This window comes from Plectrocnemia conspersa, unplaced genomic scaffold (assembly GCF_051122295.1).
Source record: "Plectrocnemia conspersa isolate PC_06_02 unplaced genomic scaffold, ASM5112229v1 ptg000005l, whole genome shotgun sequence".
In the NCBI taxonomy this organism is placed as follows: domain Eukaryota; kingdom Metazoa; phylum Arthropoda; class Insecta; order Trichoptera; family Polycentropodidae; genus Plectrocnemia; species Plectrocnemia conspersa.
The window spans coordinates 28,916,517-28,944,103 of NW_028277169.1; the positions used below are offsets into that span (position 1 = coordinate 28,916,517).

A 27,587-nucleotide genomic window follows, 5' to 3' on the forward strand; every position below is an offset into this window, starting at 1 on the left:
ACCAAGATTCTAGGAATAATATGATGGCGAACGGAATCGAAAAAATGACACAGTATGTTACTTTTCGACACTAAATGGCAAGCAGTTAACAAAAGCCCATCTTAATGAATAATCTAAATCAGTGAGTCAGCGACAGATCAAATAGATTCGAACATTTTTAAATCATCTGCATACAGATAAAATCTCGAATTTATAACTGCCGTATTTATGGCATTAATAAATAAGGTGAAGAGTAGTAGGCCCAGACTGGACTTTTGAGGAATCCTTGTGGGGGTGAAATATTCTTTTGACAATCGTCTGCCGTGGGTTACAAACTGTCTATGATCGCTCAAATAACTTTAGAATAACCTAGTTTAATCATCTGAGCAACCAAAGTACGACAATTTTTTTATATACTAACCCATGACAAATCTTGTCGAATGCCTTGTCAAAATCCACCCTTTTTTCAGAATTTTTGCATGGAGAAATTTCATCACTGTTCTGGTGAAAGACAGATGATTAGTAACAGACAAAACAACAAAACTTGCCAATAGTGATTAAATACGTATTTATGGATAATTATTTTAAACAATTTACCAGGAGCTGATTACTTTGCGGCTGGTCTATGGTTATTTATTAAAAAATTTTGGAAATTCGTTAACTCAAAACGCGATGGCCAATCATTACTGTCATCGATGAGTTGGAACAACATCAATTTTGAAGGTTCTGAAGAGATTGCAGATGGATTTGCTAGGTATTTTCAAACCGTATACCATAATGATGGGTCACATTTAGAGTTTAATTCTAATTACGATTAAACTCATCGTTCATGGTCATCTTTGTTATCAATCAAAGCCTTTAGTCTGGTTGATATGGAATATGGATTTAGCAGACTAAAGTCCATTTTTACATCGGGACCAGATTTTATTCCAGACTACATTCTGAAAGGATGCAAGTCTGGTATTTTACAGCCTCTAAAATTTATATTTAATTTAATTTTGAGATCCTCTTGTTTTCCAGAATTGTCGAAATGTTCAAAAGTCACTCCGATTCATAAAAAGGGTCCCAAATCTCAGATTGACAATTACAGGCCAATAGCTTTGATCTCATCACCTGCAAAATTATTTGAAATTGTTTTGCATAAATACATTTTTAATCATTGCAGGTGTATGTTTCTCGACCAACAACATGGTTTCCGTAAATCTCGATCCACTGTCACTAATCTAATGGTTTTGTCTAACTATGTTTCAAAATCATTGGACTCTGGTGTACAAGTGGACGTCGTATACACAGATTTTGAAAAAGCATTTGATAAAGTTAACCATGATTTACTTGTAAAAAAGTTATCTAATTTCGGGTTTTCTGAAGATCTCATAAATCTATTCTCAAATTACTTGACCAATAGATATCAATTCGTCAAGTATAAATCTCTTTTTCAGAACGATATAAGACCCCTACTGGAGTACCTCAAGGATCCAATTTGGGTCCATTGTTGTTTTTATTGTTCATTAATGACATAGAAACAGCAATAGAGCATTCAGATTTTTTATTATATGCAGATGACTTGAAAATTTACAAGAAAATGCATTCGATTTCTGATTCCCTCGACCTACAGGAGGATCTCAACTCTATATGGAAATGGGCTTGCTATAACCAATTGCCTTTCAGTGTAAAGAAATGTCACACAATTTCATTTTCAAGGTCATTAACGCCGGCAAAATATTCATACCATCTAGGCGGATATATTCTGGAAAGGTTTTCTTCAACTAAGGATTTAGGAGTGACTTTCGAAGAACGTTGGAAATTTAGCCAGCGCATTGCAGAGACCAATAGCAAATCCTTAAAAATGCTCGGTTTTATCTTGAGAAATGCGCGTTACTTCAGGAATACTTTAGTATTGCGCACTCTTTATGATACTCTAGTCCGCAGCATACTAGAAACTAGCTCCATCATTTGGATCCCAGGCGTAATGAATCAATGTAATGAATTGAAGCTGGAAAAAGTACAACGTAAATTTCTTCGATATTTATACTTGAAGGAATACGGGTATTATCCGTTCTTGTTTCCCAGTGCTTTTATTTTAGGAGCCCTGGGATACGTTTCTTTGTCGACTCGCAGAAGCGTTTATGTAATTAAACACTTCTGGAAATTGCTCAAGGGCATCGTAGACAATCCTTCAGTGCTCGAGCAGCTTCAAATGTGGGCTCCTGAAGGTGGATATAGTTCTCGGTCGCGTCCACTATTCTTGCCTGTTAAGTGTAGAACTGGAGCACTTGCCAACTCTTCTCTGGCCAAGGCTATTTATCTGCTCAATTCTGTCCATATGACATTTTCTCTTGCACTTATGGAGTTTTGGTTCAGTTCGTATGGGACAATGCACACTTGTTGAGGTGATTTGTGTCTGTTGTTTTGTCTTGTTTATATTTGTATGTATTATGATGTATTAGTACTTTTGACTATCGTGACGCATTAGGTTTGCCTGTCAGGTCACGATGGTTATAATTTTAATAAATAAATAAATAAATTTATTCACCCTTTTCAATAATTGGGGTGACTTTCGTGCATTTATAAAGATCGGGATTTGATGTCTTGAGAATCAAAATTTTAATTCATAAATTAATTACCCCATGTATCTAATTATGTTAATTGTGAAGCTTAAAATGTATTTTATTTTCTAATTTACATATGGTATATATTATTGAAAGCTCTTGTAAAGAACTTCTACTTTTAATTATAAAAAAATATCCTATTATTTTATAATCTGATATTTATAAAGTTCTACACTAAATCTAACACCGATACACAAATCTCACGTTCCAATGTCACTTTAATCGAACTCGTTTTCCGTGGTGTGGAAAAACGGCAACCAATTCTTCCGCCATGTTCGCCACCCGCGCCACTACCCCGGCGCCGTGTTCCGCCATAAACAGATTCGATATCAATTTTCGAACCCTTCGCGACTTTTTATCGGGCGGCAGACGTTAAATTGAGTGATTAATACCCGAGGCGGTTAATGGGCCGGCCAGTGGCGGCGCGTAAAATAAATAAATAAAATAACATATTACGCACGCTTTTTCACCGCATTTCGACCCACGGGTCCGAAAAATTGGAACCCGTGTTCCTCGTGCGATACACGGGCTTTTCATCGATCGCCTGGGAGCACACACGGGTAAATTAAATATTGACACGCAATTTAGATACGCGCTCCGGGAGCGTAATGCCCGGGTCCGATTTTAACCGTCGAGTTGTTATTCCGCGGGCAAATGTTTGCACAGCCGGTTATTTGATTATTGTTATTGTTAATACAACATTAAGGCTTAGTGGGGGTCGACTCTTGACTTGTTTTTTATGGACGATGAGTGTGTATTGTGGCTTTAGTAGAATAATAATTGTTAATAATATTGCGAATCAACCGTTGTAACCTAACGCGTAACAACGGATAGGTAATTAAAAAACAGTGATATCTGTGAAATTAATTAAGTATTAATAGTTAAGTGACATATACGTAGTAAAGAGATATGAAGAGATATTTAAACATTTCTGACTGCCTTGTATGTTTATAATTCATAACAAAAGTAAGAACGATGATTGAAATATGGTATTTAAAGTATTAGTGATAACCTGAACAATTATACTATGTTTTTAATCTTGACGAGTATTAAGATAAAAATGTAATTAAAGAATAACTAGATTCATTAATGTTTATATAAAAAAATGGTTTGTAGCTCCACTATGCTAGATGGATTTTGTAAATACTAAGACTTATTAAATATAGTTTTAGACCAATTCCCATTATAGAGATTTTATGATATTTTTAAATGCTGTATAGCCACTGCATAAAAAAGGTGGATCCGTGCCAGATGCTTAAAAACATGTTTTAATTTATGTAAGTGATCTAATAAGTTTATCAGTAATCAGATAATAAGAAACCACCTGCGTCGGGATCAAAAGATTGCAATAATAAATGGGGGTTTTCCACAGAATTGATAATAATTTTTTTGATAATCCAAAAAAAAATAATATTTTTATAGTGTTAAAAATATGCAAAATGTAAAGTAGCTATAGCTGTTGTTGTTAAATAAATACAATATTTCTTTAAAATTGAGCTGAAGTAGCTCATTATTAGAGAATTTTCAATATCTAATATGTACGACCTTGATTAATTCTAATAAATCATCACGTGGGATTAGAAAAATCTAGGTAAAATTCATTTTTGATGATCGATCAGAATTATAACTAAATAATATTCACTAATTCCGATTAAAAAATTACAAAGATCCATATTGGATTCAAATTTACGTCTTTCAAGTGAATAGTCTTTATATAAAAAAAATCTGTTTGAAGTTAAAGAACCACTAATCTATCGTGCTAGTTGATATTATGTTAGTTACTGACAAGTTTCTAGTCCTTTTCTGATATTTTATTTATACGGGTCTATTATAACAAATCATTCTGTCAAAGTTTGTTCTTTTCAACAATCATTTATTTTTTTATTTCTTAAAAGACATACGTATATAATAATATACTGTATTACTATAAACACATACTTTATGACATATATTTTTTTAATATTATTTTCTTTGAAAATCGAAAATCGAAAAGTGAAAACAAGAATTCGCATTTGTAGAGAATTTTATTAGTAATGAATTAAAAAAATTAGGAAAAAACCCGCTATGTGTGCCTGTACTGCATTGGCTACAATGGCTTTGCCTCCAGAAGAGACTAACAAATAAAACGTTTCTCGTATTTATATTATTCAAATTTTTGCCGTTCAATATTTTCAAATCTTTAAAATCACTCTTTGCGTGGCATGCGATCACGGTTGTGGTTTTTTTTACAACGAAAATAATTTTAATTTTTCAATGAAAACTTTAATTTAAAAAATATTAGTTATGGGTAATGGGGTCGATTTTAGTTTTAATGCCATAAGAATTTCGAGCTAGGCTGTGTTAGGGTACAGTATAACGTACACTAACCTAACCTAACCCATATTTATTTGATTCAGAAATATAGTACATAATTTATTTTGTCATTTTAAAAAATACGTAACAATATTTGAATTGATAATATATGTATTGATAAACAGTAAATAATAAAAAGTTAAGTGAGGTTTTAAGAGAAAAATTTATATTCAAGTTTGAGTTAGGCTAGGTTAGGCACAGTATAATGTATATATATAACCTAGCCCAACTATTGATTTTTTTTAAAAAGGTAATTGCAAATTGTTTGGCAATTTATTAAATATTTATTAATATAAAATTAAATTATAAAATAAAATATTATTTGGCTATAAGAAATTGTGAGATTAGATAGTCAACAATGAAAAATGGATTCATATACAATATTTTGCTGTGCTAAGTTAGGCTATATATTAATGTACCTCAACTTAGCTATACTCATATTGATTTTCTATAATAAAGGTAATTTTGAAACACACCGAACAGTGACAAAATGAATTTAATATATAAAAATATTAAATTAATTACGTCAAGTTTAAAAAAAAATGAGTTTATATGCAATTTCGAGTAAGGTCAAGTTAGGTTACGGTTTAATAAATTCTCACATAGCTTAATACATTGATTTGGTTTATAAAAAATTAATAAATATATTTGATTGTTTATTATATTTTAATTAACCGAACATTATAATTTTAAATTTTAGTAATAAAAAAAATAATGTTGTGGTAAATTTGATTAAATTCACAAAAAATGAGATTATATACATTTTTAAGTTATGCTAGAAAAGTTTATAGTAAATGTACCATTACCTAGCTTAAACTTTATCGTTATGATTTAAAAAAGGTATTTACAAATGTTTTTTTGTTAGATTTATTCTTAATATACCTCAGAATGTAAAATAAAATTTTAAATAAAAAATATTATATATATAAAATAATACAGCTTAGGCTAAATTCAATAAGGTGTACAAAAAAGTAAATTTAGCTAGGTTAGCCTACGATATATTGAACCCTAACTTGGTCTTACTACCTAACCATATTAAATTAAAAATTATATATAAAAAATATTCATTATAAAGAAATAAATTAAGCTAGGCTATCTTAGGTTTTAAGAAAAAAAAGTTTATATACAATTTTAAGTTGAACAGAGTTAGACTACAATATTATGTATACTAACCTAGCCTTACTCATATTGATAAGGTAATTATAAATATATTTTTTTTGCATTTTTTAACATATCAAACATTATAAAATTAAATTATCTACAAAAAAAATATTTTGCCTTAGTTAAGTTATCTTTACAAAAAAGAGTATGGCTGGGTTAGGCTATAGTTTGTGTGAGCTTATTTATGGGAGCCCGGTCAATTTACCATAAAACTCGTTTTTTATTTAAAAAAAAAAAATTATTAAAAAATTTTTTTAAAGGCAAATTAAGCTTTTAAACACTTTTTGCATACGACATTTTTTATTAAGATTACATTTTGCAAAGTTATGACACTCTTAACTTTTACATTTTGTAAAAAAATTTTTTTTTTTCATACAGAACGTATAGGGGGTGCTCGGTAGTTCTATACGATACTAAAAATGTAATATTTAATTTTTAAAACCTAGCAGTTAAGAGCGTTAACTCTTTTGAAAGTTTAAAAATGGCTCGTATGGGGGTCCGATCGATCTGATACATCACTTGTTTTGAAGCAAAAAACTATTTTTTTTTATATTTTATTGAGATGAAGTTTAGGCTTTTAAAAGTTTCATACATAGCGATCTTTTTGTTTAAATATAAACCTACTGAGTTACGAGTGTTTAAGTTTTTATACTTGTCGCCATTTTGCAAAAAAATGACACATTAGATTTTGCTAACGAACATATACAGGCTGCTCAAGAATTTCATACTGTCACCAAAATTCAACTTAAAATATGTATAAATAAGCTAACACTGATATCGCCAGCGATTCACCGGTTCGTCCTTTAAAGATTATTTTTTTAAAACATGATTACGAATTATTTAAAAACTATTTTTTATTTATTATAATGATTATTGTACTAGCTGCATTTTTAAGTTAACTAAGTATTTTATTTTTATTAAATAACAGGTGACTCACTAAAAGTCGCTGGCATTTAAAGGGTTAATGAACCACGAATTAGCCTCACTGCATATATTTGTATTAATATATATGTGGAAAAAATGAAATATTTGCTACATGTGTACTTAAGTTAAATAATTTTAGCTACACACTAGGCCAAAAACAAGAGCGGGGCAACGGGTGCAAGGCATTTAGTCTATTAGTATTGCATGAGGCTAAAAAATGTTATTTTTATAAAATATTCAATTTGAATTTAGACAATATAAAATTTTGCTAACGTATAATATAGACATCTAATATGATAAAATATCAATTTTGTAAATTACCTAAAATAATGCAAATGTAATTAATTTATGAGTTTAAAATATGCATTAATAGAAATAACCTTAATCATTATATTAATAACTGATATGTAGCAACAATAAAAAAATAAAAAAAAAAGATAAAAATAAATAAATCATTCAGTATCATCTCCACACATAATCATAAATATTGCAATAGAATTTAATACTTTTTTTACGAAAACAATTTTATTTATAAATAGATATAAAAAATAAAATAATTATATTCGTCTTTTATTAAAGCAATTTTATTTATAAATAAAATGTTTAATCTAAATTTCTATATCTATGATGATCAGATTATTTAAAATGCAAAAGTCACAAAATAAAACGATCAAACAATCTAAACATTTTTTTTCATAATTAAATAAAAGTGAATTTTAATTTAAAACAATATAAGGAAAAATATGACAATATTAGTAAAAATAATTTAAAATAATTTTATAATTTTTCAAAAAAAAATAAAAAAAAAGTAAAAAAAAAGAGTTAAGCCTATCTGAAGTCAAAATATTTGATTGTTTATTATTATGAGAATATAAACCTTTTTAATATATGGTTTAAAAAAACAGAACCCTGTCGCACTAAATTTTTTTAAGTACTACAATTGTAAGACATCGTGAGGTAAAAAAAATATATTACTAATAATAAATAGTTATATGTATTTAAAATCGTATTTTACTAATAATATAATATTATGTAAATTATAATTATTTTGTTGCACGACCTTTAGCTAAAAATACTGCTAAAATATGGAGAGCATGGACCTATAGTTATGACGAAACTTACTGGCAAACTCTTTTTATTACTTTTGTTTGCTCGTTGAGTTGTGCGATCGATTTAATGAAGGACTAATCCTGAACTAATCCAAGGTTTTCCCATACAAATTCTAAATTATTTTATGTTATAACAATGGCTTGTAAGACAATTATATTTTTGGCATTTTAAAGAGATTTTATTACTGAGAAAAGTGTGATAATATAACAGCAAATTAAATTTTATATAGACATATAGTTTTAAATATTTGATTAAAAGTAATAATAAAGGTGAAAAATTTTTAAATGACAACTGTGAATTTATAAAGGCAAAAATCTAATGTTGCTATATTGTTACTCGAGTTCTGAGAATTTTTTAATAAAACTTATAGCCCCTGAGATTATATTTTATTTTCCTAACTTGAGGAAGAACTTTGTGGCATAAAAGTTTAAATTATAATGTATTATAATATGCATTTTTTATAATATAAATTTTATATATTATATATAATAAAAAAATAGTTTATTTAATTAATCCAAAAACCTCACTTTGTACATATTCGGTTAACGTGCATATTTGCTCTTTATTCCTTTGATGTCAAATTATTGTATCTGTTTAACTCTTTATTTATTTTTCAAAATTATCGTTATTAAATTCGTTGTATCCATGTTTGAGCATACACACTGTATGCAAACGTTTATCGTTTCGCGAAAGTGATCAAGGCAAAGTGTGGGATTTCTGTGGGTAATATTCATCGCCGGTCTGTGTGAAATATGATTTTAATATTCGCTAGGCGCATATGTTGTGTTGCCAACTGGGGTTTTGAAAACAATCGGATATCTCTATTGTATGTTTACTTTATTTATTAACATTGTATGTATACGTGGCTATATTCTAGCAAACCTTTTTAAAGCGGAAAATGATACTGCGAAAACGTTTGTTTCGGGCAAGAACTAATAGTTATACAATGATATAATATATAATACATTATATAGATATTAATGTGATTTCAAATTAAGAAAATACTTTTGAGAGCATAATATCATATATATGGGATAATTCTCGATTTGATTAAAAGCCCGCATAGTTGTCTTCCATCGCTATCATTCCCTTGAGAAATTCCTTTTTAATTATATAATATATGTTATTATATATTCCTAACTTTATCTAATGAATCTAATTCTCTATCAGTTTTAACAATGCCCGTAGAAATGTCTGACGTCTGAAAATAAAGCATTAGTTTAATTTATTGAAGATGAAATGCGTCTCATATATAAAAAATAATTGGTTTTCGAGATGAAATATTTTTTAATGAACTCATAACAGCGTCAGTGATATTGTGAGATCAAAAGGCATAAAAGGAACGACAAAGAATGAATGTTAACGGTATGATAATTAAATTTCCACGCTTTTGTCTTTAGTATATTTTTTATATATCCCCTTTCACAACTTTCTAAGATTTTTGTTATAAAAATAGTTTCACAGGTTATACAGTTCAATAAAATAAACCATAAAATAAATACATTATATTAAATATTAGATTTATTATCTGGTTTTGCTAACATTTTAATACCAATGAATTGTGACATATAAAAGTCAGTGAGCAAAGAATTATTCTCTCAAGTCAACTCGTGTGAAATGTATCTAATGAATCGCTAAGAATCATTTAGATCCCACATATGAATATATTAGTAAAAATTTTGCATCAATTAAATAATAAAAGCGTTAGAGTAAATAAAAGTATGCAAAGTGTTTTTATTAATAAAACAATAATACACACAGATATAACATAAATATTAGTTGCCAAATAAAAAACAAATTTAATAATGTATATATGCATGAAAAAAATAAACTACTGAATTTTAAATATAACTGTGAAAGCAACAAGCGCGTGGTCTGAATCGGCGCGATCTTTTTCCGACTAATATATACATTTTATTGTATAACCTAATTTTTAAAATCTATTAGCACAAAAAAATTGTTGTCTTATTTTTCTACTTTAATTATTAATGAAAGTTTTTAATCGTTTGTGACTTTATTCAAAATGCACATTGCTGTATTTGTTTTTATACTTCTAAATAAATATATCTATTTTATTTTCCATTTGCATTATTGTACTACTACTACAATATAACCGAGACTTTGTCATGGACAGGCATTTCTGTATTACTGCTTTCACAGAAGTAAGCGAAGAATAAAGCGTATATTTGCACAGCTCGCCGCAAAATCCGCTGAGTAATCAAAGCGTTTATAATTTTTTAATAGCACCAACCTCAAGGGGTTTGTTCGTTACGTCACAGTTGAAATGTAAAATTTGTCCTGAACGTACACTGTTTATATTTTATTTATTGTGTGGTGAATTTACGACGGGCTGGTGCTATTTTGAACGGAATGACATTTTTTAGGACTTTCAAATGTTACATGACCATGTCATAAGAACTCTCATTATTATTTTATAAATTTAAAAGGTGTATAAAGTGCTGTCATACGCAAATACATATATACATAATTTATGTATGAATTGCCTCATTTCAGTTAGAGTAATATGATACGCAGAATTTTTAAGATATCACAACTAAAAAATCTAGTTTGAAACTGTGTCCATTTTTAAAATGCGCATTAACAAAAATATCGGATTTTGCCAATTTATAAGTTATGTAATGTATATTTTTAGCGGGTCGTTTTTTTATATATTCTGCTATGATATTTATAATATACAAACAAATTTGTCGCTTTTTATGTTTATTAATTTATTAAAAAGGATCGCGATGTTATTGTTAAGTCAAAATAAATCAATCATTCTGTTCTGTTACGTGTTTCGTATTTTAATGTGCCATTACTTAATTTGTATCTTATTTATTTATTTAAAAGATTATATAAATATTCAATAAATACTAAAATACTGCGATTTAAAAAAAGGTCAAAGAGTGAATAAATTTAATTGGATTCGCAAGAATTGTATCAAATTTACTTCAGTAAACAAATTAATTTATCCAAAATATGTCCAAACAGCTCAATGAATATATTAGATGTAGAAGCTGTAAAAAATGACAATTTTCCAATAGTATTTGTTCTAATAAAATGATAACAATCAGTGAAGAGATTTGAGAAGAAATAAAAAAAAAAAAGCTCTTCAATACCGTGACTGAACATTTAAAGAATGAGCGAAAGTCATTTAATCCGATGGATTGCAATTTACATAATATATTTTTAAGATTAAATATTGAAATTATTATTTATTATTGTAGTTAAATTAAAATGCGAAAAGTTGTTGATGTCATTTAATGTTTATTGCACAATAGCTACGCTAAAACGGGTTGAAAGTTCGAGTTCGCATAAACTTGACTCTGAATAAATTAAACAATTAATATATGATAATATTTGATGTTTTGTTTTACTATTACCAGGGGAACCCTAAATCACCCTTTAGATAATTTTAAAATTTATTTAAAAAAAAAAAAAATTTAAGAATTCAAACCAGCAACAACTCTGGTATGGTGAGCTCCGGTGTTATTAAATTTTACAACTAATTATGATAAAAAATCTATTTAAATTATTTTGAGTTCGTAATCTCATCTATTTTCAAATTTCCTTTAAAATATCCCAATTTGTTAAAAAATATAATCAACCGTAAATTTAAATTTTTTAAAATATAATGAATTAAATGTATTTAGGTCATATAAAAATATTATTTTAAGATAAGAGAACAACAAAAAGCAAATATTAAAAGTTATGATAATTGATATTGCAGTTATTATTTAATTCCCATTAGAATAAAGTGCGAGTTGCAGCTGATAGTATGTATCGTCTCTCTGTATCATATTTTTCTTTTATCTTTTGATATTAAAACAATTTTTTTTGTTTGAATATGGTCCTTACTCAACCATCTCGTATATACAATATGTGTCGACCATTAGCTGTCGCAAAGAAGATAAAGCAGTTTCTCAGAACTAAATTTGAAGCAGCTTTCCAAAAAAAGAAAAAGCGAGGTTTATCTGAGAAGTTTTTATAGAAACCACATATTTTCGACAAGCGCATGGAACGCTGTGGATAAGAGTAAGTAGCGCATTTTTTAGAACAAAACTTTTGTGCCCAACGCTAAAGTTTTTACATATCGAGTTTTAGTAACACAACTGCAGCACCTGCCATTCGGCATGCTTGCATCCTTGGCCGGCTGACCCCTTTTTGTAGAATTTTTATAGGCTTTTTACTTCTCATCGGTACTCTCTTAGACTGCAACCTTTAGAGTTGCATCTACGGAGTGGGGCCTTTCATAGAGGATTAAGCAAGAGTCTGCACTACTTCGTCCTTTTAAGAATGACGACACGCGCTTCCTTTAGATGTGGCGTCGCCTTTTAAATTGTGACAAATTTCATATTATTATTTTGAGCGATTGGACTTTAAGTAGGATAGGGTAAAGATCGGTAAAAATGGTATGCCTCAATAATTATGTAATATGGATACCAACGATAATAAAAGTAAATTAAATTAAAAAGTGTTATATTAATAAAAATTTCGTGTATTTTTGGATGCAATAATTTTTTTTCACATAAAAACTATAGCAGGTAACTAAATGAAACTTATTTGGAGCAATGTTTGAAAAATACAATAGGTGAAAAAAGAGTTTCCAAAAAATTCCATTTTTTTTTTAGCATCTTCTTAGATACATGAGAGTGAGCGCTGTCTTGGAGTAAAATTACCTTTCTTTAATTTATAAAGAAATGTATTTTTTAAGTTAACACAAGATTCTGTTTTTCCTTTGCGATTTTTTGTAAATAAAAGCTAATACTTCGTTACATATATACTTTCTTGGCAACTCGTTTTTTGATTTGGAAAATATTTGCTGTGATGCATACGGGAACGTATCGCTGAACACGTCGGACTACCGTCAGGGCTTCGCCCGTCAGTTATAGATTGGCAGACTGAGAGCAAAATTCAAGTTTTAACTTTTGACCTGAGATAAACATGTATGATAAACTCAATCTACGGGTCTATTTACTATGACTAGTGAGCGTTGGAAGCAGTTTTTCATTAATATTGATAGTGCAATATACATATGTACATAAGGTAGTTCAATAGGCACTAGAAAGCATTTGTTTATATACTTAAAAAAACAGAAGATCCTTTTCGTATAACGCATTGAATATACATTTTTGTATCTAGTTGAATTACCAAAAAAAATATTCTATTTGTAAATCGACTTATGGACCTGCTGTTATTTGCGCTACGCTATTGTATGTCAGATCAGAGATTAGACGTTAACAATCATCATAAGCATAAAAACACTCTCGCTTAAGAATAAATCCACGTCAAAGACAAAAGGGTGAGCTCGCGTGTTTCATTTCGAGAATTGCCAATTACGTGATCAGCAAACAAATAAAAAAAGTGTTCTTCCCCTTGAACATTTTCACTTTCCTCGAGGCTATGTGATGGCGGTTATGATTTATGTAGACAGATTTGCCTTAAAAAATTGTATACATAGATACATATATATATTTATATAATATATACCTTGATAAGATTAAGTATGCAGATGTGGAAGGGTAGGACGTGTTTCACTCGGTGGCGTGGCCTGTAAAAAATTGAACGGCCTGGATGCGTATCGAGTGGTTTAGGGGTGTGTGGCTAGGGGGATGGTAAAAAAAACACGTATGTGGTTAGAGTTTCAAATTTAATAGCGGTATTATAAAAAAGTGAAGAATGTAAAATCGATGGATGTTTTTAATAAATTCTATCATATGTACAATGTTGAAAAAAAAAACTTTAAAGGCAAAATTCTGTTAGCCGCTTTTGGTATATACACAATATTAAAAAATAATACGGTTAATTTCAAAGCTATAACATAATTACAACGGGTAATATAGTAGCTAAATTCATATTTTTTGAGCTGATTAAAGTCATTATAAAAGTTAATTAACATTTTGTGGTGACCACACATATAGGCACATTTAGAAGGGCGATTGTTTCATTTTTAATGACCGTGACCAAAAACGTTCATTCATTAACAATGAGACAAACATCGTGGCACAAGAGGGATTTCTTTTGACCACACAACACGGGTCGTTAAGAGAATCCTTTTTGTGACACAATTAATCACCACAATGCAAGCCCTTTCCGAAGAATTCGAAAGTCTGGAGCCAAGCAAAAAACTGGCTTTCGAAATACACATCCGATTTCTTGAATTCTAAGAAGCCACTGCAGCGATTGGCTAGGCGATTGATGTACAATCGCGATTGGCCAGCTAGTGTGCATCTTCCTAAAGGATATAAGTCCGGACTCCGATGAGAAGAGGGCAGACGGTTCACGGCACCACAAAAGACGGCCCAAGGCAGCCGGCTGAGGCACGAGACAAGATACGTCATCAGGCATCAAAGAGCCAAGATCTACCAGCAGTCATCCGGAGGAACCAGCCACGCGCCATCACCGACAGACCTGAAGATCACACCTGACACTCGCCACACGCAGCCTCAGAGCCCTGAGACATCATCACCTGCACACCTTCATCGCGAGAAACGTCACGCCATAATTGTCCATAGTTAAAATTGTAATTATAACTTAATAAACAATCTAATAGGATTCACCGAAGAGTCTCATTGGCCGCGAGGTCATGAACCCCTAGGGCTACGCCCCCTAAAATTTTATTCCTAATATTGTTTTGGTAATTTTTTTAAGGCTTATTCATCTTTCCATTGAATATATAAAAGTGTAAATACGCGGATAAAATAACAGTATTTTACTGAAGGGACAGATAATGATGTATTTAAATTATTTTTAAGCAATGTGCACTTTTCCACATACAGACACATACATTTTTGCAACAAAGAAAATATATATAGTGACTTAAAAGCTATAATTATAGCAAATACTATACACTCCTGATTTTAATAATTTAGTATAGCATTTTTTATTTATAAAAATATAATTATTGCTTTTGATTTAAGTACAATTTATGACTTTTTAGCGTTTATGTATATATGTATTTGTGTATCATAAGAGAAAGCCGTAGAATGTTTTTCTAAAAGAATTTGTTGGTATTGGCAAAAATCTTAATTTACATCCCCATCAATATTTTACCATAAAATTAAGGGATCTAAAATTTCGCACAGCAAAGGAGGAGCGACACATAAAAAGGCACGTTCTTAGCCTGTATGTAATATACATAAAAAATATGATACATCAAACGCGGCCGTGAATAAATAAGAAATGCATTTCGTGCGTCTCGTATTTTTACTATATATGAAAAAAAGGATCATAAAGTTGAAAGGGAATCCTTGAAGGATCAGGAAGCGATAGGGTATCCTAAATACGAATCCTGAGAGTAGCGTGCGATGAAAAGATTCCCTAGCGAGGATACTAAGATGCTAAGCGTGTTTCGCCTGCACACGTATCCTTATTTATTCAGTTATTGATTTTGACTTTAAGGATTTTATTGCTCCGGCGCGAGTTCTCTGACTCTTGCCTTTCAACATATTTTCAACACTGTCTATGAATTTGTGATTTACGACCCACACAACTTTTACACATTGATAACTTATATTTACTGCCGGAGCAACTCTTTCGATCTCTCTCTGTGGACTGTTAAAAATAAATTTAAAATTTAAGCTCTACGTTTATCACATCAAAGTATGAAATACATAAATCATTGATATAAACACATATAAAATAATAATCACTGATCAAGTAAAATAGCATAGTTTTACGATGCAATTAACTTATAAATAAAATATTGTAAAAAATTGAGTAAAAAAAGCTTTTCGCTATCCTCGCAATTCGATAGTCGCCACTAGAGTTTCTCTTCCATCAATACAATACACTACTGAAAGTTTCAGGAAATGCTTTGTCTCAGAATCTCCCGTTACATTTTTCTTTAAAAAAATGTGTACTTTATAGCTTTACACACGAGTTATTTATTTTATAAAATAAAGGTTAATATATTATTTTTAAGCTACAGAAGAAAAATATAATTTGTGGAATTAATGTATTATATATATTTTTAATGAAGTGCAATTGCGCTCGGTCGTTAAAGAAAAAGGTAATTTCTTGGCAATTTAAAACGACTGAACGGCTGGATTAAATTTGACAATCAACATGGTAATTTGTGACGATCGATCAAACTTTAATTATTATAATATAATGGTTATTAGTAGATCTTTTTCATTCACAAAAAAATATTCAAAAACTATTAATATTAAATTTAAAGCAGCTTTTCCTATGCCACGAAGCGCATATAAAAATAACAAAATTTATATGAGAAATTTTATTATTTCAAAATTTATTGATATGAAAGTATTGATCAAAGTGTATTCAAACCAAATTTTGGTCAATAGGAGGACGCAAAAAACAATTATCACTTCTCGAAAGTCAAAAATTAATGTCAAAAGCAATAAAATCGTGTCAGCACTGTCGCAGTGAGAACGCTTGACGGGTACTATTTTTTGCATGTGCATAAGATAAAAGATTATGAGTCATTGTTACGATAATGCTTCATATTTTTGAAAACTAGATGACTGTATTACTAGTGAGATAGACAAAGACTTGAAAATTTAAGAACGTATTGTAAATAATACTATTTATAAATTATTATAGTTATGTAAATGAACACTTAAATCACATATATTATTAAGTTTTTTTTAAATAAAAAATAGTAACAACATCTTTGATTACAGTAAAATCCGTGATAAGCTAATGTGTGCAATATGTGAAGCCTAGTCGCCACACATTAAATTATAGAGGAGAAATAAGCTTCCATTTTAAACCACGGCTCATTTTGAAATCAACACACCGTATAGTTTACAGTAAAGAGATTATATTACAGAGAGAGCCTGTTGACCCAGCAACCAAACCACTCCCTACATAAACGTTTATACTATCGATATATACGAGATGTTTCTAAAGTGACTATTTAATTCAGAAGAACATATAAATATTTTAAAAAACATTACTGAACCATAAAAATGGTTACTTATATTACTGTTGTAATCCATAAAAACAAGGTTACAATTATTAAGATTAAAATAATAAATATTTTTATACATTGAAATAAGTATCATTAGAATCAATACATTTTTGCATAAGAGACGTTGAAAATAACACTATGGCTTAAAACATAAAAAACAGAATATTCCATCGGTAAAATCTAGAAATAGCATAGATAAAATCAATTTAGAAAAGTGTTAAATGCTAGTCAGTGCTTTTTAGACATTTTATGGGTTGACTCTAAATTATACCTATTCGAAAACACATATAAAAATCACACGCGTGATTCGTAAAATCAAGAATATTCGAGAAAAATATTTTTTGCTTATTTTTATCCGTGGAATAAATTTCGGAACTTTAAAGCTGGTATAATCTAGAAATCTATTATATAATACTTGGTAGCAACTTTGTTCTTAAAAACCTTTAAGAAATTGGCAAAAAATTTTTTTTTGCATGATTATGATTTAGTTCACGCCTTTAATTGGTTGAAGAAGTTTGCCTATGACAACTAAATATTTTTTATGGAACCAGCATCGAACGGTATTTTCTTTGAATCGATGTAACAGTAAACGTGTATAATTTAACTAAGTGCCTACTAACAATATATATATAATTTAATTGTTTAGCGCTATTTAAATTATACGCCGCTCCAAAATATCTATGTAATCTATTTTTTTATGAATTTAAAACGGCTTGTGAAATAGCTGAAAATTATCGTGAGCAAAATAATTTATGGTGTCACTATTACAGTGAATATGTACTTTTCAATCTCTCAAAATGTTTTATTAGGTTTAAAAAGCAAATTTCAGTTTCAAAGTATTAATAGACATTTTTAAGCAGTAAAATTAAATTTTCGCTAGTGGAAGTATATATTTATCTGTTAAGGTATATTTGAATATGATTCTACTAAAACGGTAAGTGAAATTTTAGTTTACTAGTGAAAATATAACTTCACCGGCAAATACTCATTCACTGTAACATCGACACTAAGGTTCTCAATCGAATTCCTGAATTATTCATACGATTTTCAACTATATGAATATTTTAATAATTGATCGAATATTCGTAAAATGAATGAAATTAAAAAAAAAACTTTTAATGAAACAATTTTATTCTCAATATACTCGAGTGACTAATGCCGCACCAAAAAACGCGATCCTATATGTTTATATTGCTTAGCGAAACGCAAGACATATAGACGCGTTTTCTTAACAAAAAAATACTTTATACATTAAAAAAATACGTTTGAATAAAATGTTTATCGGTGTGTATACTATGACCGAAATACGTAGAACCATTGTATGAACAAAAAATCAATAAAATATGTATTTAAAATGTTCCATAAATATTGGTGAATTATTACAAGCCCAGTTGATCATAATTTTGGTTATTTAAAAAAGCTGATCAAAAAGTATGTAATAATAAATAATTATATAAATTATAAATTATTGCTTTTTTTTACTGATTTATAAAATAAAAAATATCGGTTAAAACCAAAAAAAAATTACGAATATATTTGAATACTTAAAATAGTTTAAAATTACGAATAACTGAGAGCCCTAATCGACACCAAAAGTATTGTTTCGTTCACAAGCATTTTTTGCTGCTTAACCAATCGTTATAAATTTATATAATAACATATTGATTCAATCTTTAATTTAAAAGTATAATTTAAAGTAAATTTAATCTTAGCAAAATATTTTAAAATAAATTAATTTTGTTATTTGAGACACGTCGCAAAATATTTATCATTTAGTGGTTTTAGAATTATATTCAGATCAAATACTACTTTGAAGTCAATTAAGAAGTCAATATTATGACTGTTTGTATATAGCACATTGACGCTTTCTGCGCTTTAAACAAATGTCTTAGTAATATTACTCACCTGGAGTTGAAGGCGTAATTCTCAAATATATTAGGATGACCCACAGAAACGGCCGGCCAGAAGCAGAGTACATTACGTCACCATCCTCTAGTACGATTCGGCAATTTCAAAGTGTCACTCACAATATCCAGCCGTTGGAATTTGCACAATTCGGCCCTGGAATTTCGTCCTTCGTTTGGTTCTGTGAAACAAAATAAAAACACACTATGTAGAGAAAGACTCGAGTCAAAAGGCGACGGATTTTTCTACTGGTTGGAAAATAAAACATGCAGAGATTTATCGACATTTTTTTAAAGCAGAAAAAAAGGTTATGTATATATATATAGCTTGTTCGTAATATGTACTACATTATATGCCTAGCACGATCCCTGTTGAAAACAGCGCCATATCACGTGCTGGCATCTGTGGGATGCTTTGCGAAATACAAAATGTAGGTAATAAATGTTATATTTTTCGCGTGTGGGTACATATATGCAGGAAGATAGTGTAGGAAACGTTTGGCAAAGCCTAAGGCGCCGATTGTGGGGGGCACTGCGGCGTGCCGTGAAAAGTCAAACAAAAATTATCATTTCTTTGACGCGAATGCAACCTCAACACGCTGTTATCTTAGTAGAAAATATTGAAGGAAGACAAACAATAGACATAAAAGCCGTTTTCCGAAATGTGTTTTACTGTATAATCTTATGCTATATAAAACGATTTATATACATTGTTTTACATACATATACGTTTAGGCAAATATAGATGTTCTTATTATGTATTATAATTTTTAATACAATTTCATTAATTGATTTATTTCTCATGCACGCTATACGTTTTGATAGAGAACATAAAATGAAAGATAAATTATTTTTAAATATTTAATAATAACAGTTGATATATGAGTCCTCCACATATTGATATTAAAAAAATTGGTAAAAATTTGCGATAACAGAATTTTTACCGAGTGAACAATTTATACAAAATTATATGAATTTATTAAAAAAAATATCGTGTATTTTGAAACATTAAAACACAAAAACCATAAGATTTATTGTGAAAAATATATATCGTTTCCCATATGGAATTGTCAGGAAGTGCGCAGAGTAGCTGCTTTTAATCTTGAGCTATTACAAGTTACGAAAGTGAAAGTAATTTAGCAGTTGCAGATGTTTTGTTGTTTTGGATTTATGACTTTCATTTCCATAGGAACTTTTTGCATCGGGGCGAAAGGCAATTCTAATTAGGAGTTTAGATTTACAGTGAAAAATAATATTTGCGACTTTAATTTAAGAAATCGATATCTATTTTTTTTAAATAACTCTTTTTTAATTTTATTGGATTTACTGTAAATATATTGAATACATCTGTATATATATAAACCATGACATAGATACATATTTTGCCTACTTTACTACTCTTAGATATTTTGCATTTTTTTAAATATGCAATCACATATTTATAATCACTGTAAAATGTCGTCTATTAGATCAGGCATGTCAAACTTGCGGCCCGCGGGCCGCATGCGGCCCACAAGCAATTTTTTTGCGGCCCACGGGTACCCGCGGTATTTTTCATTAATTGTTTGAGTCCACACAAAAGGTATTTTTGGATCAGATTTATTTAAATATATTGATTTTTAGTAATTTGTAATTGAAACTGAGTAAAAGTCTGAAACTGAGTACAATACTTCGTGATTCGCTCGAAAACAGTCTCATTAGAAGCGACTCAGATAGCTAACCCCAAAAAATATAACGCCCCTTATTTATTTATTCCAGCCTTTTGTATTCAATATGTCAAAACGAAAAATCGGGGATGAGCACCGAAATTTTTAAGGAAAGTGGGAATTAGAATATATTTTTGCTGTGAAGGAAAATATAAAATAATTTTCTTGATATGTAATAATACTATTAATGTGCCAAAGATATATAACATTAAACGGCACTATGAACAACATAAATCAATATATGATAAATACGAAGAATTAATGAGAGAAGAAAAATTGAAAGAGCTCAAATTGGGACTGAAAAAACAGCAATCTATGTTTGCCAAGGTAGTTCAAGAAAATGAAGTAGTGATGCATGCAAGCTATGAACTCAGTCGAATGATCGCCATGAGCGGGAAATCTTACAGTGAAGAAAATTTCGTAAAGCAATACCTTGTAAAAATGGCTGACATTGTGTTCCCACAGAAAGCGAACTTATTTAAGAACATATCATTAACTAGAAATACTGCTGAACGTATTGATGAAATGGCGGATGATCTGAAATAACAATTGAAGGCTGCATCATGGAAATTTCAGCATTTTTCTATTGCCTGTTGACATCACAGGAATCGCACAGCTCGCAATGTTCATCAGGGCCTGTGACACTGAATTCAATGTTTACGAAGAACTCATCGAACTGCTTCCAATGCACGTTACAACGAAAAGCGAAGACATTTTTGAAAAAGTCAAGGGGATTTTGGATGACTATGATTTTGATTTGAGTAAACTTGTGTGCTTATCTACTGATGGTGCAGCGAATATGTCTGACAGGCATAATGGTGTTGTTGCCAAATTGCGAACAAAAATTAAGAACTTGTATCCAGATTCATCATTTGTCCATTTTCCCTGTATTATTCATCAACAAAATTTGTGTACAAAGACATTAACATTAGACCGCATGCTTAGTTTGGTTATAAAAATAGTGAACTTTATCAAAGGAAATGCTCTCAACCATCGTCAATTTAGTCAGCTGTTAGAAGATATGGATAATGAGTTCACAGATGTTCCATTCTACATAGAAGTTCGATGGTTATCGTGTCATAAAGTGTTGAAAAGATTTTATTTGATATAAGACAAGAAATCATTTTATTTTTGCAGATTAAAGGTAAAAACACGGATGAAATAAAGGATGACAGTTGGGTCTATGATCTGGCATTTGCTGTAGATATTACTGCACATTTAAGTGATCTTAATTTGAAATTACAAAGCAAAAACAAACTCATCATTCAGTTGTACGATGATATCAAATGCTTCATTACAAAACTAAGTATGTAAATTAATTAAAAATAATACGAAATGTTACAGTGATTCTTAAGTTTTTGCTGTGGCCCGCCGGCGTACTCAAAATACCTTATGCGGCCCTTGGTGCCTTTTGAGTTTGACACCCCTGTATTAGATAACATCCAAAAAACTATACAGTTTAAAGCTGTCCTTTGGCTGATATATATATATATTATATATAGCGTTCTCACTGCGATGGCTTTCAATCCTCATAGGCTATATTACACGTTCACGTTTAAAACGATCCTGGTTTATCTGCAATTCGTCAAATCAATCGAATATATGCATTAAATCAGAAGCAATGTTAATTTTTATGTATTATAAAAAAAAACTCACTTTTCGCCCTCGGAGCCCGTCGACGGGAATTTAAAATTTGAAGATTTCATTACGAAGATTGTTTACCTAGCATAATCATTGTATTCTTATAATCCTTACACACATTATGTATATATTTTTATAGTTATAACATACCTAGTTAATTTGCAATCCGATTATTTATATTCAGTCAAATCGAACAACGCACATGACGAATTTGTGAAAATTATTATTTATAACCGTTGTCACGTTACTGTCGGCCATCTTGTTTTATATTTGAATGCTTATTTTTCATTGGTCGAAACAACAGAATGCATTCATGGTGCAACGGAAAGCAATGAAGCAAATTCAATATTTATTTTTATTATTATAATTAAATATATTTCATTTGTTTACGTGTATTATTATATACACCGTTCATACAAAGTGATACGAGAGTAAAAAATTGAAATGAGAATGTTTTTTTTTTAAATATGCGCGTCTTAAAACATTAATGTATTTTACATTTTTTATATATTATTATTTAAATCATTAATATTTATTATAAACTACAATGGACCTTATTTGGACTTCTCTGATACATCGTAAGATATTATTTTCTCTTAAGAATAAGCAACTTTTTTCTGTCTCTTTTTTAAATACTTATCAAACCATCTTAAAATTATTTCACTTTTACATATAATCTCTAATTTATAATTAATAATTCTGTCTATTATTTCGATAGCTCTTTGGAATTATTGTCTCATTTTAATAAAAAAATACATATACAATTGTCTCATTTCAATGATTATCTATATACGTTTATGAAAAAGATAATATTGTAAACAAACCCAGTTCTACCCACATGTGAGTTGCGTATCAGCTGTCACACTTTATCGGAGAATGGAAGATATCTCAAAAACATCATCGTCAGTTTAAAATAATACAGCTACAATTCCAAATAAGTATTTTTATAAAACAATCGGCATCATTTTTAATGTATGAGAGACTTAAAAATTAATTCATATATAAATCAGTAGATGGTGTTTGTGATAGTTACAGCATTTTACTTACTAATAAATAAGCATAATATAAGAAAGACGACACCAAACATTTTTGTCAAAAAAGTATTTAAGATGTAGCAATTTATCAGAAAATTTTAATTCCGGTAAAATAACTACATTTTATAATTTATATCTATAAAAAAAAAACAGGAAGAGCTTTTTCAGCGGCCAGTTTGTTTATTACAAAGATTTGTGTAAATTTAGCTGATAGTGGCGTTGACATTTTTTTTCCAGAAATAATTTGAAATCATCATTAAACGAAATATTAATATAACACAAATAAATTATGTAAGTAATAATTTAGTCACTGTGTTTGTATAGGAATTTATTCTAAATGGTTCATTATAATTAAACTAAATTTATTTACTGAAAAGAGGAATATCCCTAGAGTAGTAACTCTCTTTTTCTGAGCATTCGACACATGCTGTAATAAACCATCCAAAATCAATCAACTAAAGTGCAATATCCGTTCAGAAATTGCGAGGACGCGTTTTCCCAGATTTTCGTCTTTAGTTTAACGACTGCTTAGCCGTTGAAAATATCATTAAAGTTCATTTAACATATTATCTTATTATTTTTTAAATGTGAAATTCTTCAGCGATTAATCTGGAATTTAGCTGCTGAAAAAATATGGTAATTGATTACATTATAAAATATATTTTTTAGCGGACTAACGAGCGTGGCATTATTTTCAATCTCAATTTCCACGAAACAAGCTTATTTCCTTCTGTGTACACATCCGACACACAAATTAATTTGTTTTCGCACAAAACAGGCGTAGATAGATAGGTGAAGGTTTGGATCTCGCCCGTGAACCCAAACAGTCTCGATACCAATTAGTTTTGGACGCAAAGTAATCATCCATTAAGGCTCTTCGAATACAAAGAACGCTCGCCCGTCTAGGATCAAAGGACGTGAGATTGAAACATGGCAAATTGCGAGCACTAGTTGTGTTTAACAACAAATCATGTCAACGTGTCTACGGTTTAGTTGCGATTTTTATCAGCGAAATAAGATAACGAAACGTATTATACTCGAAAGGAAGCCGATAGTTGTTGAAAATTAATGCTATAGCTCTTTAATCTCGCTCCTTTCGTTTCGAGCCGGGAGATATGGTAAACTTCTTTAAAGTTGGAAACTTTGAAGCCTTTGGTTAACTTTACATACTGGAACCTATTGTTTGAACTGTTAAACGTTTTGTTTGTAACAGATTACAAAAGATATTTAATATTATATGTATAATACATCTACAGATCTACATGTGTTTGACTATATATGCCTAGAATCAATACTGATATGTCTGTTATCTATGGTTTCTTTAAATGAAGAAATATAGAATTGTAATTAAATGACAATTGTGATGTATATAAGCAATATCAGAAATTGCTTGTTGTATTCTTATATATGTACATGTGCAGAATGAAATTTAATATACATTACACAACATCAATCAAAAATAATTATATTTTAAGTTCAATAATGTTTGCTTTTCACTTATCTAAAACTTGACAATAATTGGATCAAAAAGTAATGGTATTTTAATTATATACTTAGCAATATAATTAACTATGATTACAAATACGTTCATGTATTAATTTCATCAATCTGTGCATCATACTTAATTAATTGAATTTTCAATATTAATGTCATTATGAAGTCGATCGGATATGTAGTTCAACGTACCCTGTTTAATTTACCATATTAACGTTAATCATTTTATTAGTTCTGTAGTTCAAGATTTACTTGACTTGTGTAACTCACACTTCAATAAGCTAATGGGATTTACTACGCTAATGTGAAAGGAGTATGTGTAAAGTAAAAATACAGTACTTTTATTTTATTTTACTTAGTTGATTTTAGTGTCGTGACGTGGTATTGTAAATTCATCTTAATTACAGGATTTTTTAAATACATTAATTATTTTATAAACTTAATGATATATAATATATGATACAATACATGTAATTGTGATGTAATTATGATTTATTTTAGATGACTTGAAATTTTGAAAAAAACATTGTTGGCGTTACTCCACTCCGAGCAAGCAAATGGTTAAATAACTCTGAATAATTGTTTCTATAAGCAAATTTTATTTTTTGTGGTGAAGGTATTCTTGCTATGAAATTTCTGTATAAGTGCCAGAGTGGTAGCAAACAAATTAAAGCGAAGATCCAAAATATTTATTTTATCATAGCTTGAAGTCCAAGTGTGAGCCTGTGCATATAATGCTCGATTTCGAAGTTACTACTTAAATTACTTTGGTAAGAGGTTAGCAAAACTTGTCCACTCTCGTGAACCATGAATTATTTATTTAAGGTTTTAAAAGTTTTTTTTTGTAATTTAATACATATTGATTAAAAATTTGCAAGAATAAAATTATTTATCGCGAATAAAGATAAACGCGTATTTTTAAATTTTGGGTACCATGTGTTTCTTAAATTCATTGATGAATTCTGAATTTAGATTATAATCTAGAATATTTAATATATTATGACTATGTGTATTTTTCAGGACTAAGAGGTAAAGTCCAAATATCAACAAAAAATTAATTACAATATAATTTGATATTTAAATGTTAAAAGATTGATAATAATGATGGTAATTTAATACAAAAAATAATAAGGTAATTAATAAAAGTTTGTTTTATTAATATTCCTAATTTAAATGTAATATTTTTATTACTCTAAATATCAAAGACATTATATATTTGTTATTGTCTTTTCAATACTTTGTTTATGACGGGTCTGTGTAATTTGAGAGATTTTATCAATTTCCTGTTTGATCATATCCAACTGACTGGAAGCTTGTGACTGATTACACAAGAAGGTCGACCTTGTGTTGAATTTCTAATTTTCAACGTCGATTGTAAAGATTTCGCTAAGAAATCGCTCGAATTTAATATTGCTTACAAGTACATGTCTATGTATATTGTGTACATACACAAAAATACGCAGTGCTTGTATTCTCAACTTTTATGGAAAATACAAAGATAACAAGGATTTAAAACTTCCGAAATACCGCAATCTCCTAAACTTATTTCGCCGAGAAGACAATAGTCATCCGATTCGTTTTTCTTTTCGATTTATTCATATTACTTCGCATAAAAATCCAGCATATGTGGGCACTGTAGTTTTATTTTCAATTTCAGTTTTTTCAAAACTATATTGTATGTCTTCATATATCTGATTTATTTTTAGCCATTTTTTCAGGCATTGAGGCGTATAGTTCAATAATAAGATAGTTTTACTTTAGTGAAAACTATGATACAGACAATATACAGTTATATTTTTAAAATTATTCAAGTTAGTAATGAAAAAAAAATAATGAATTTCCATTACAAGTAAGAATGTTTTATGCTCCTTAATTAAAAAGCATAAATAAAAGATTTTACCACACGATAAAAAGCTAATTGATTTTACGAAGCGATATAATTTGAGTTTAAAGAAACAATTGGATAACACGCATTAATTATAAATTGCTTGTATAGATGGGTTGAAATTCACTTAAATTCACAAATAAAATATATTTATTAGAGTATATATACATAAATTATTTTTGAGATTCTAAAAATATAGGCTTGTTAAAATATATGATTAAAAATATGACAGTAAAACGCGTAAAACTTATTTAATTTACTTTAAACGTTTGTTCCATTGTTATTATGTAGAAAACATACATGCGCTATGTGTATTTAAGGAGTTGTCTTTTAAAACAAACGATATTGCCTTTGTCTCGGTGTTTCCAGGAAATAAGACCCTTAAAAGATTTTCAAAAGTGAAAGCTTTGGTCGTATTCAAAAAAATATTAAACTTGTGTAGAGTAGCGTTGATAATATATATTTATATATATATATATTTTTTTGAAATCTCAGGATTAATCGCGATTTTTGCTTACTTGTATTTTATATTTCGGCCGTGATTTTCCAGCCATTATCACGAATTATTTGCAACTTTTATTGTTGCAAGTAATTCGTGATCATGGCCAATTTCAAAAATAATTATACTCGCAAAATATATATATATATATATATATATATATATATATATATATATATATATATATATATATATATATATATATATATATTATATATATATATATAAAAAAAATTTAAAAAAACAACTGGCACCACAAATGAACTCATCGAGGACCCTACGTTTCTATGGTCTCCCTAAAATACATAAAACAGGGTTACCCTTAAGACCGATTGTCAGCGCGGTTGATGCACC

The 27,587-nt window shown here is 29.2% G+C and overlaps 2 protein-coding genes across 3 annotated transcripts in view; one reads left to right on the forward strand and one right to left on the reverse strand.

Annotated features, from left to right (window-relative positions):
* LOC148235384 (protein amalgam-like) overlaps positions 1 to 27,587 on the reverse strand; it is a 220,148-nt gene that overhangs the window by 81,688 nt on the left and 110,873 nt on the right. For both annotated transcript variants that reach the window (XM_088186943.1, XM_088186944.1), the window contains exon 2: positions 18,976 to 19,156. In XM_088186943.1, coding sequence (XP_088043069.1) covers positions 18,976 to 19,048 — 73 coding nt within the window. In that variant the 5' untranslated portion in view covers positions 19,049 to 19,156. The remainder of the gene's footprint in view (positions 1 to 18,975; positions 19,157 to 27,587) is intronic.
* The window catches only part of LOC148235385 (general transcription factor II-I repeat domain-containing protein 2-like), a 36,094-nt gene continuing 29,448 nt past the window's right edge, over positions 20,942 to 27,587 (forward strand). The window contains exons 1-4 of the mRNA XM_088186077.1: positions 20,942 to 21,194; positions 21,286 to 21,567; positions 21,613 to 21,740; positions 21,818 to 21,986. Of these exons, the coding sequence (XP_088042203.1) occupies positions 20,942 to 21,194; positions 21,286 to 21,567; positions 21,613 to 21,740; positions 21,818 to 21,986 (832 nt within the window). The remainder of the gene's footprint in view (positions 21,195 to 21,285; positions 21,568 to 21,612; positions 21,741 to 21,817; positions 21,987 to 27,587) is intronic.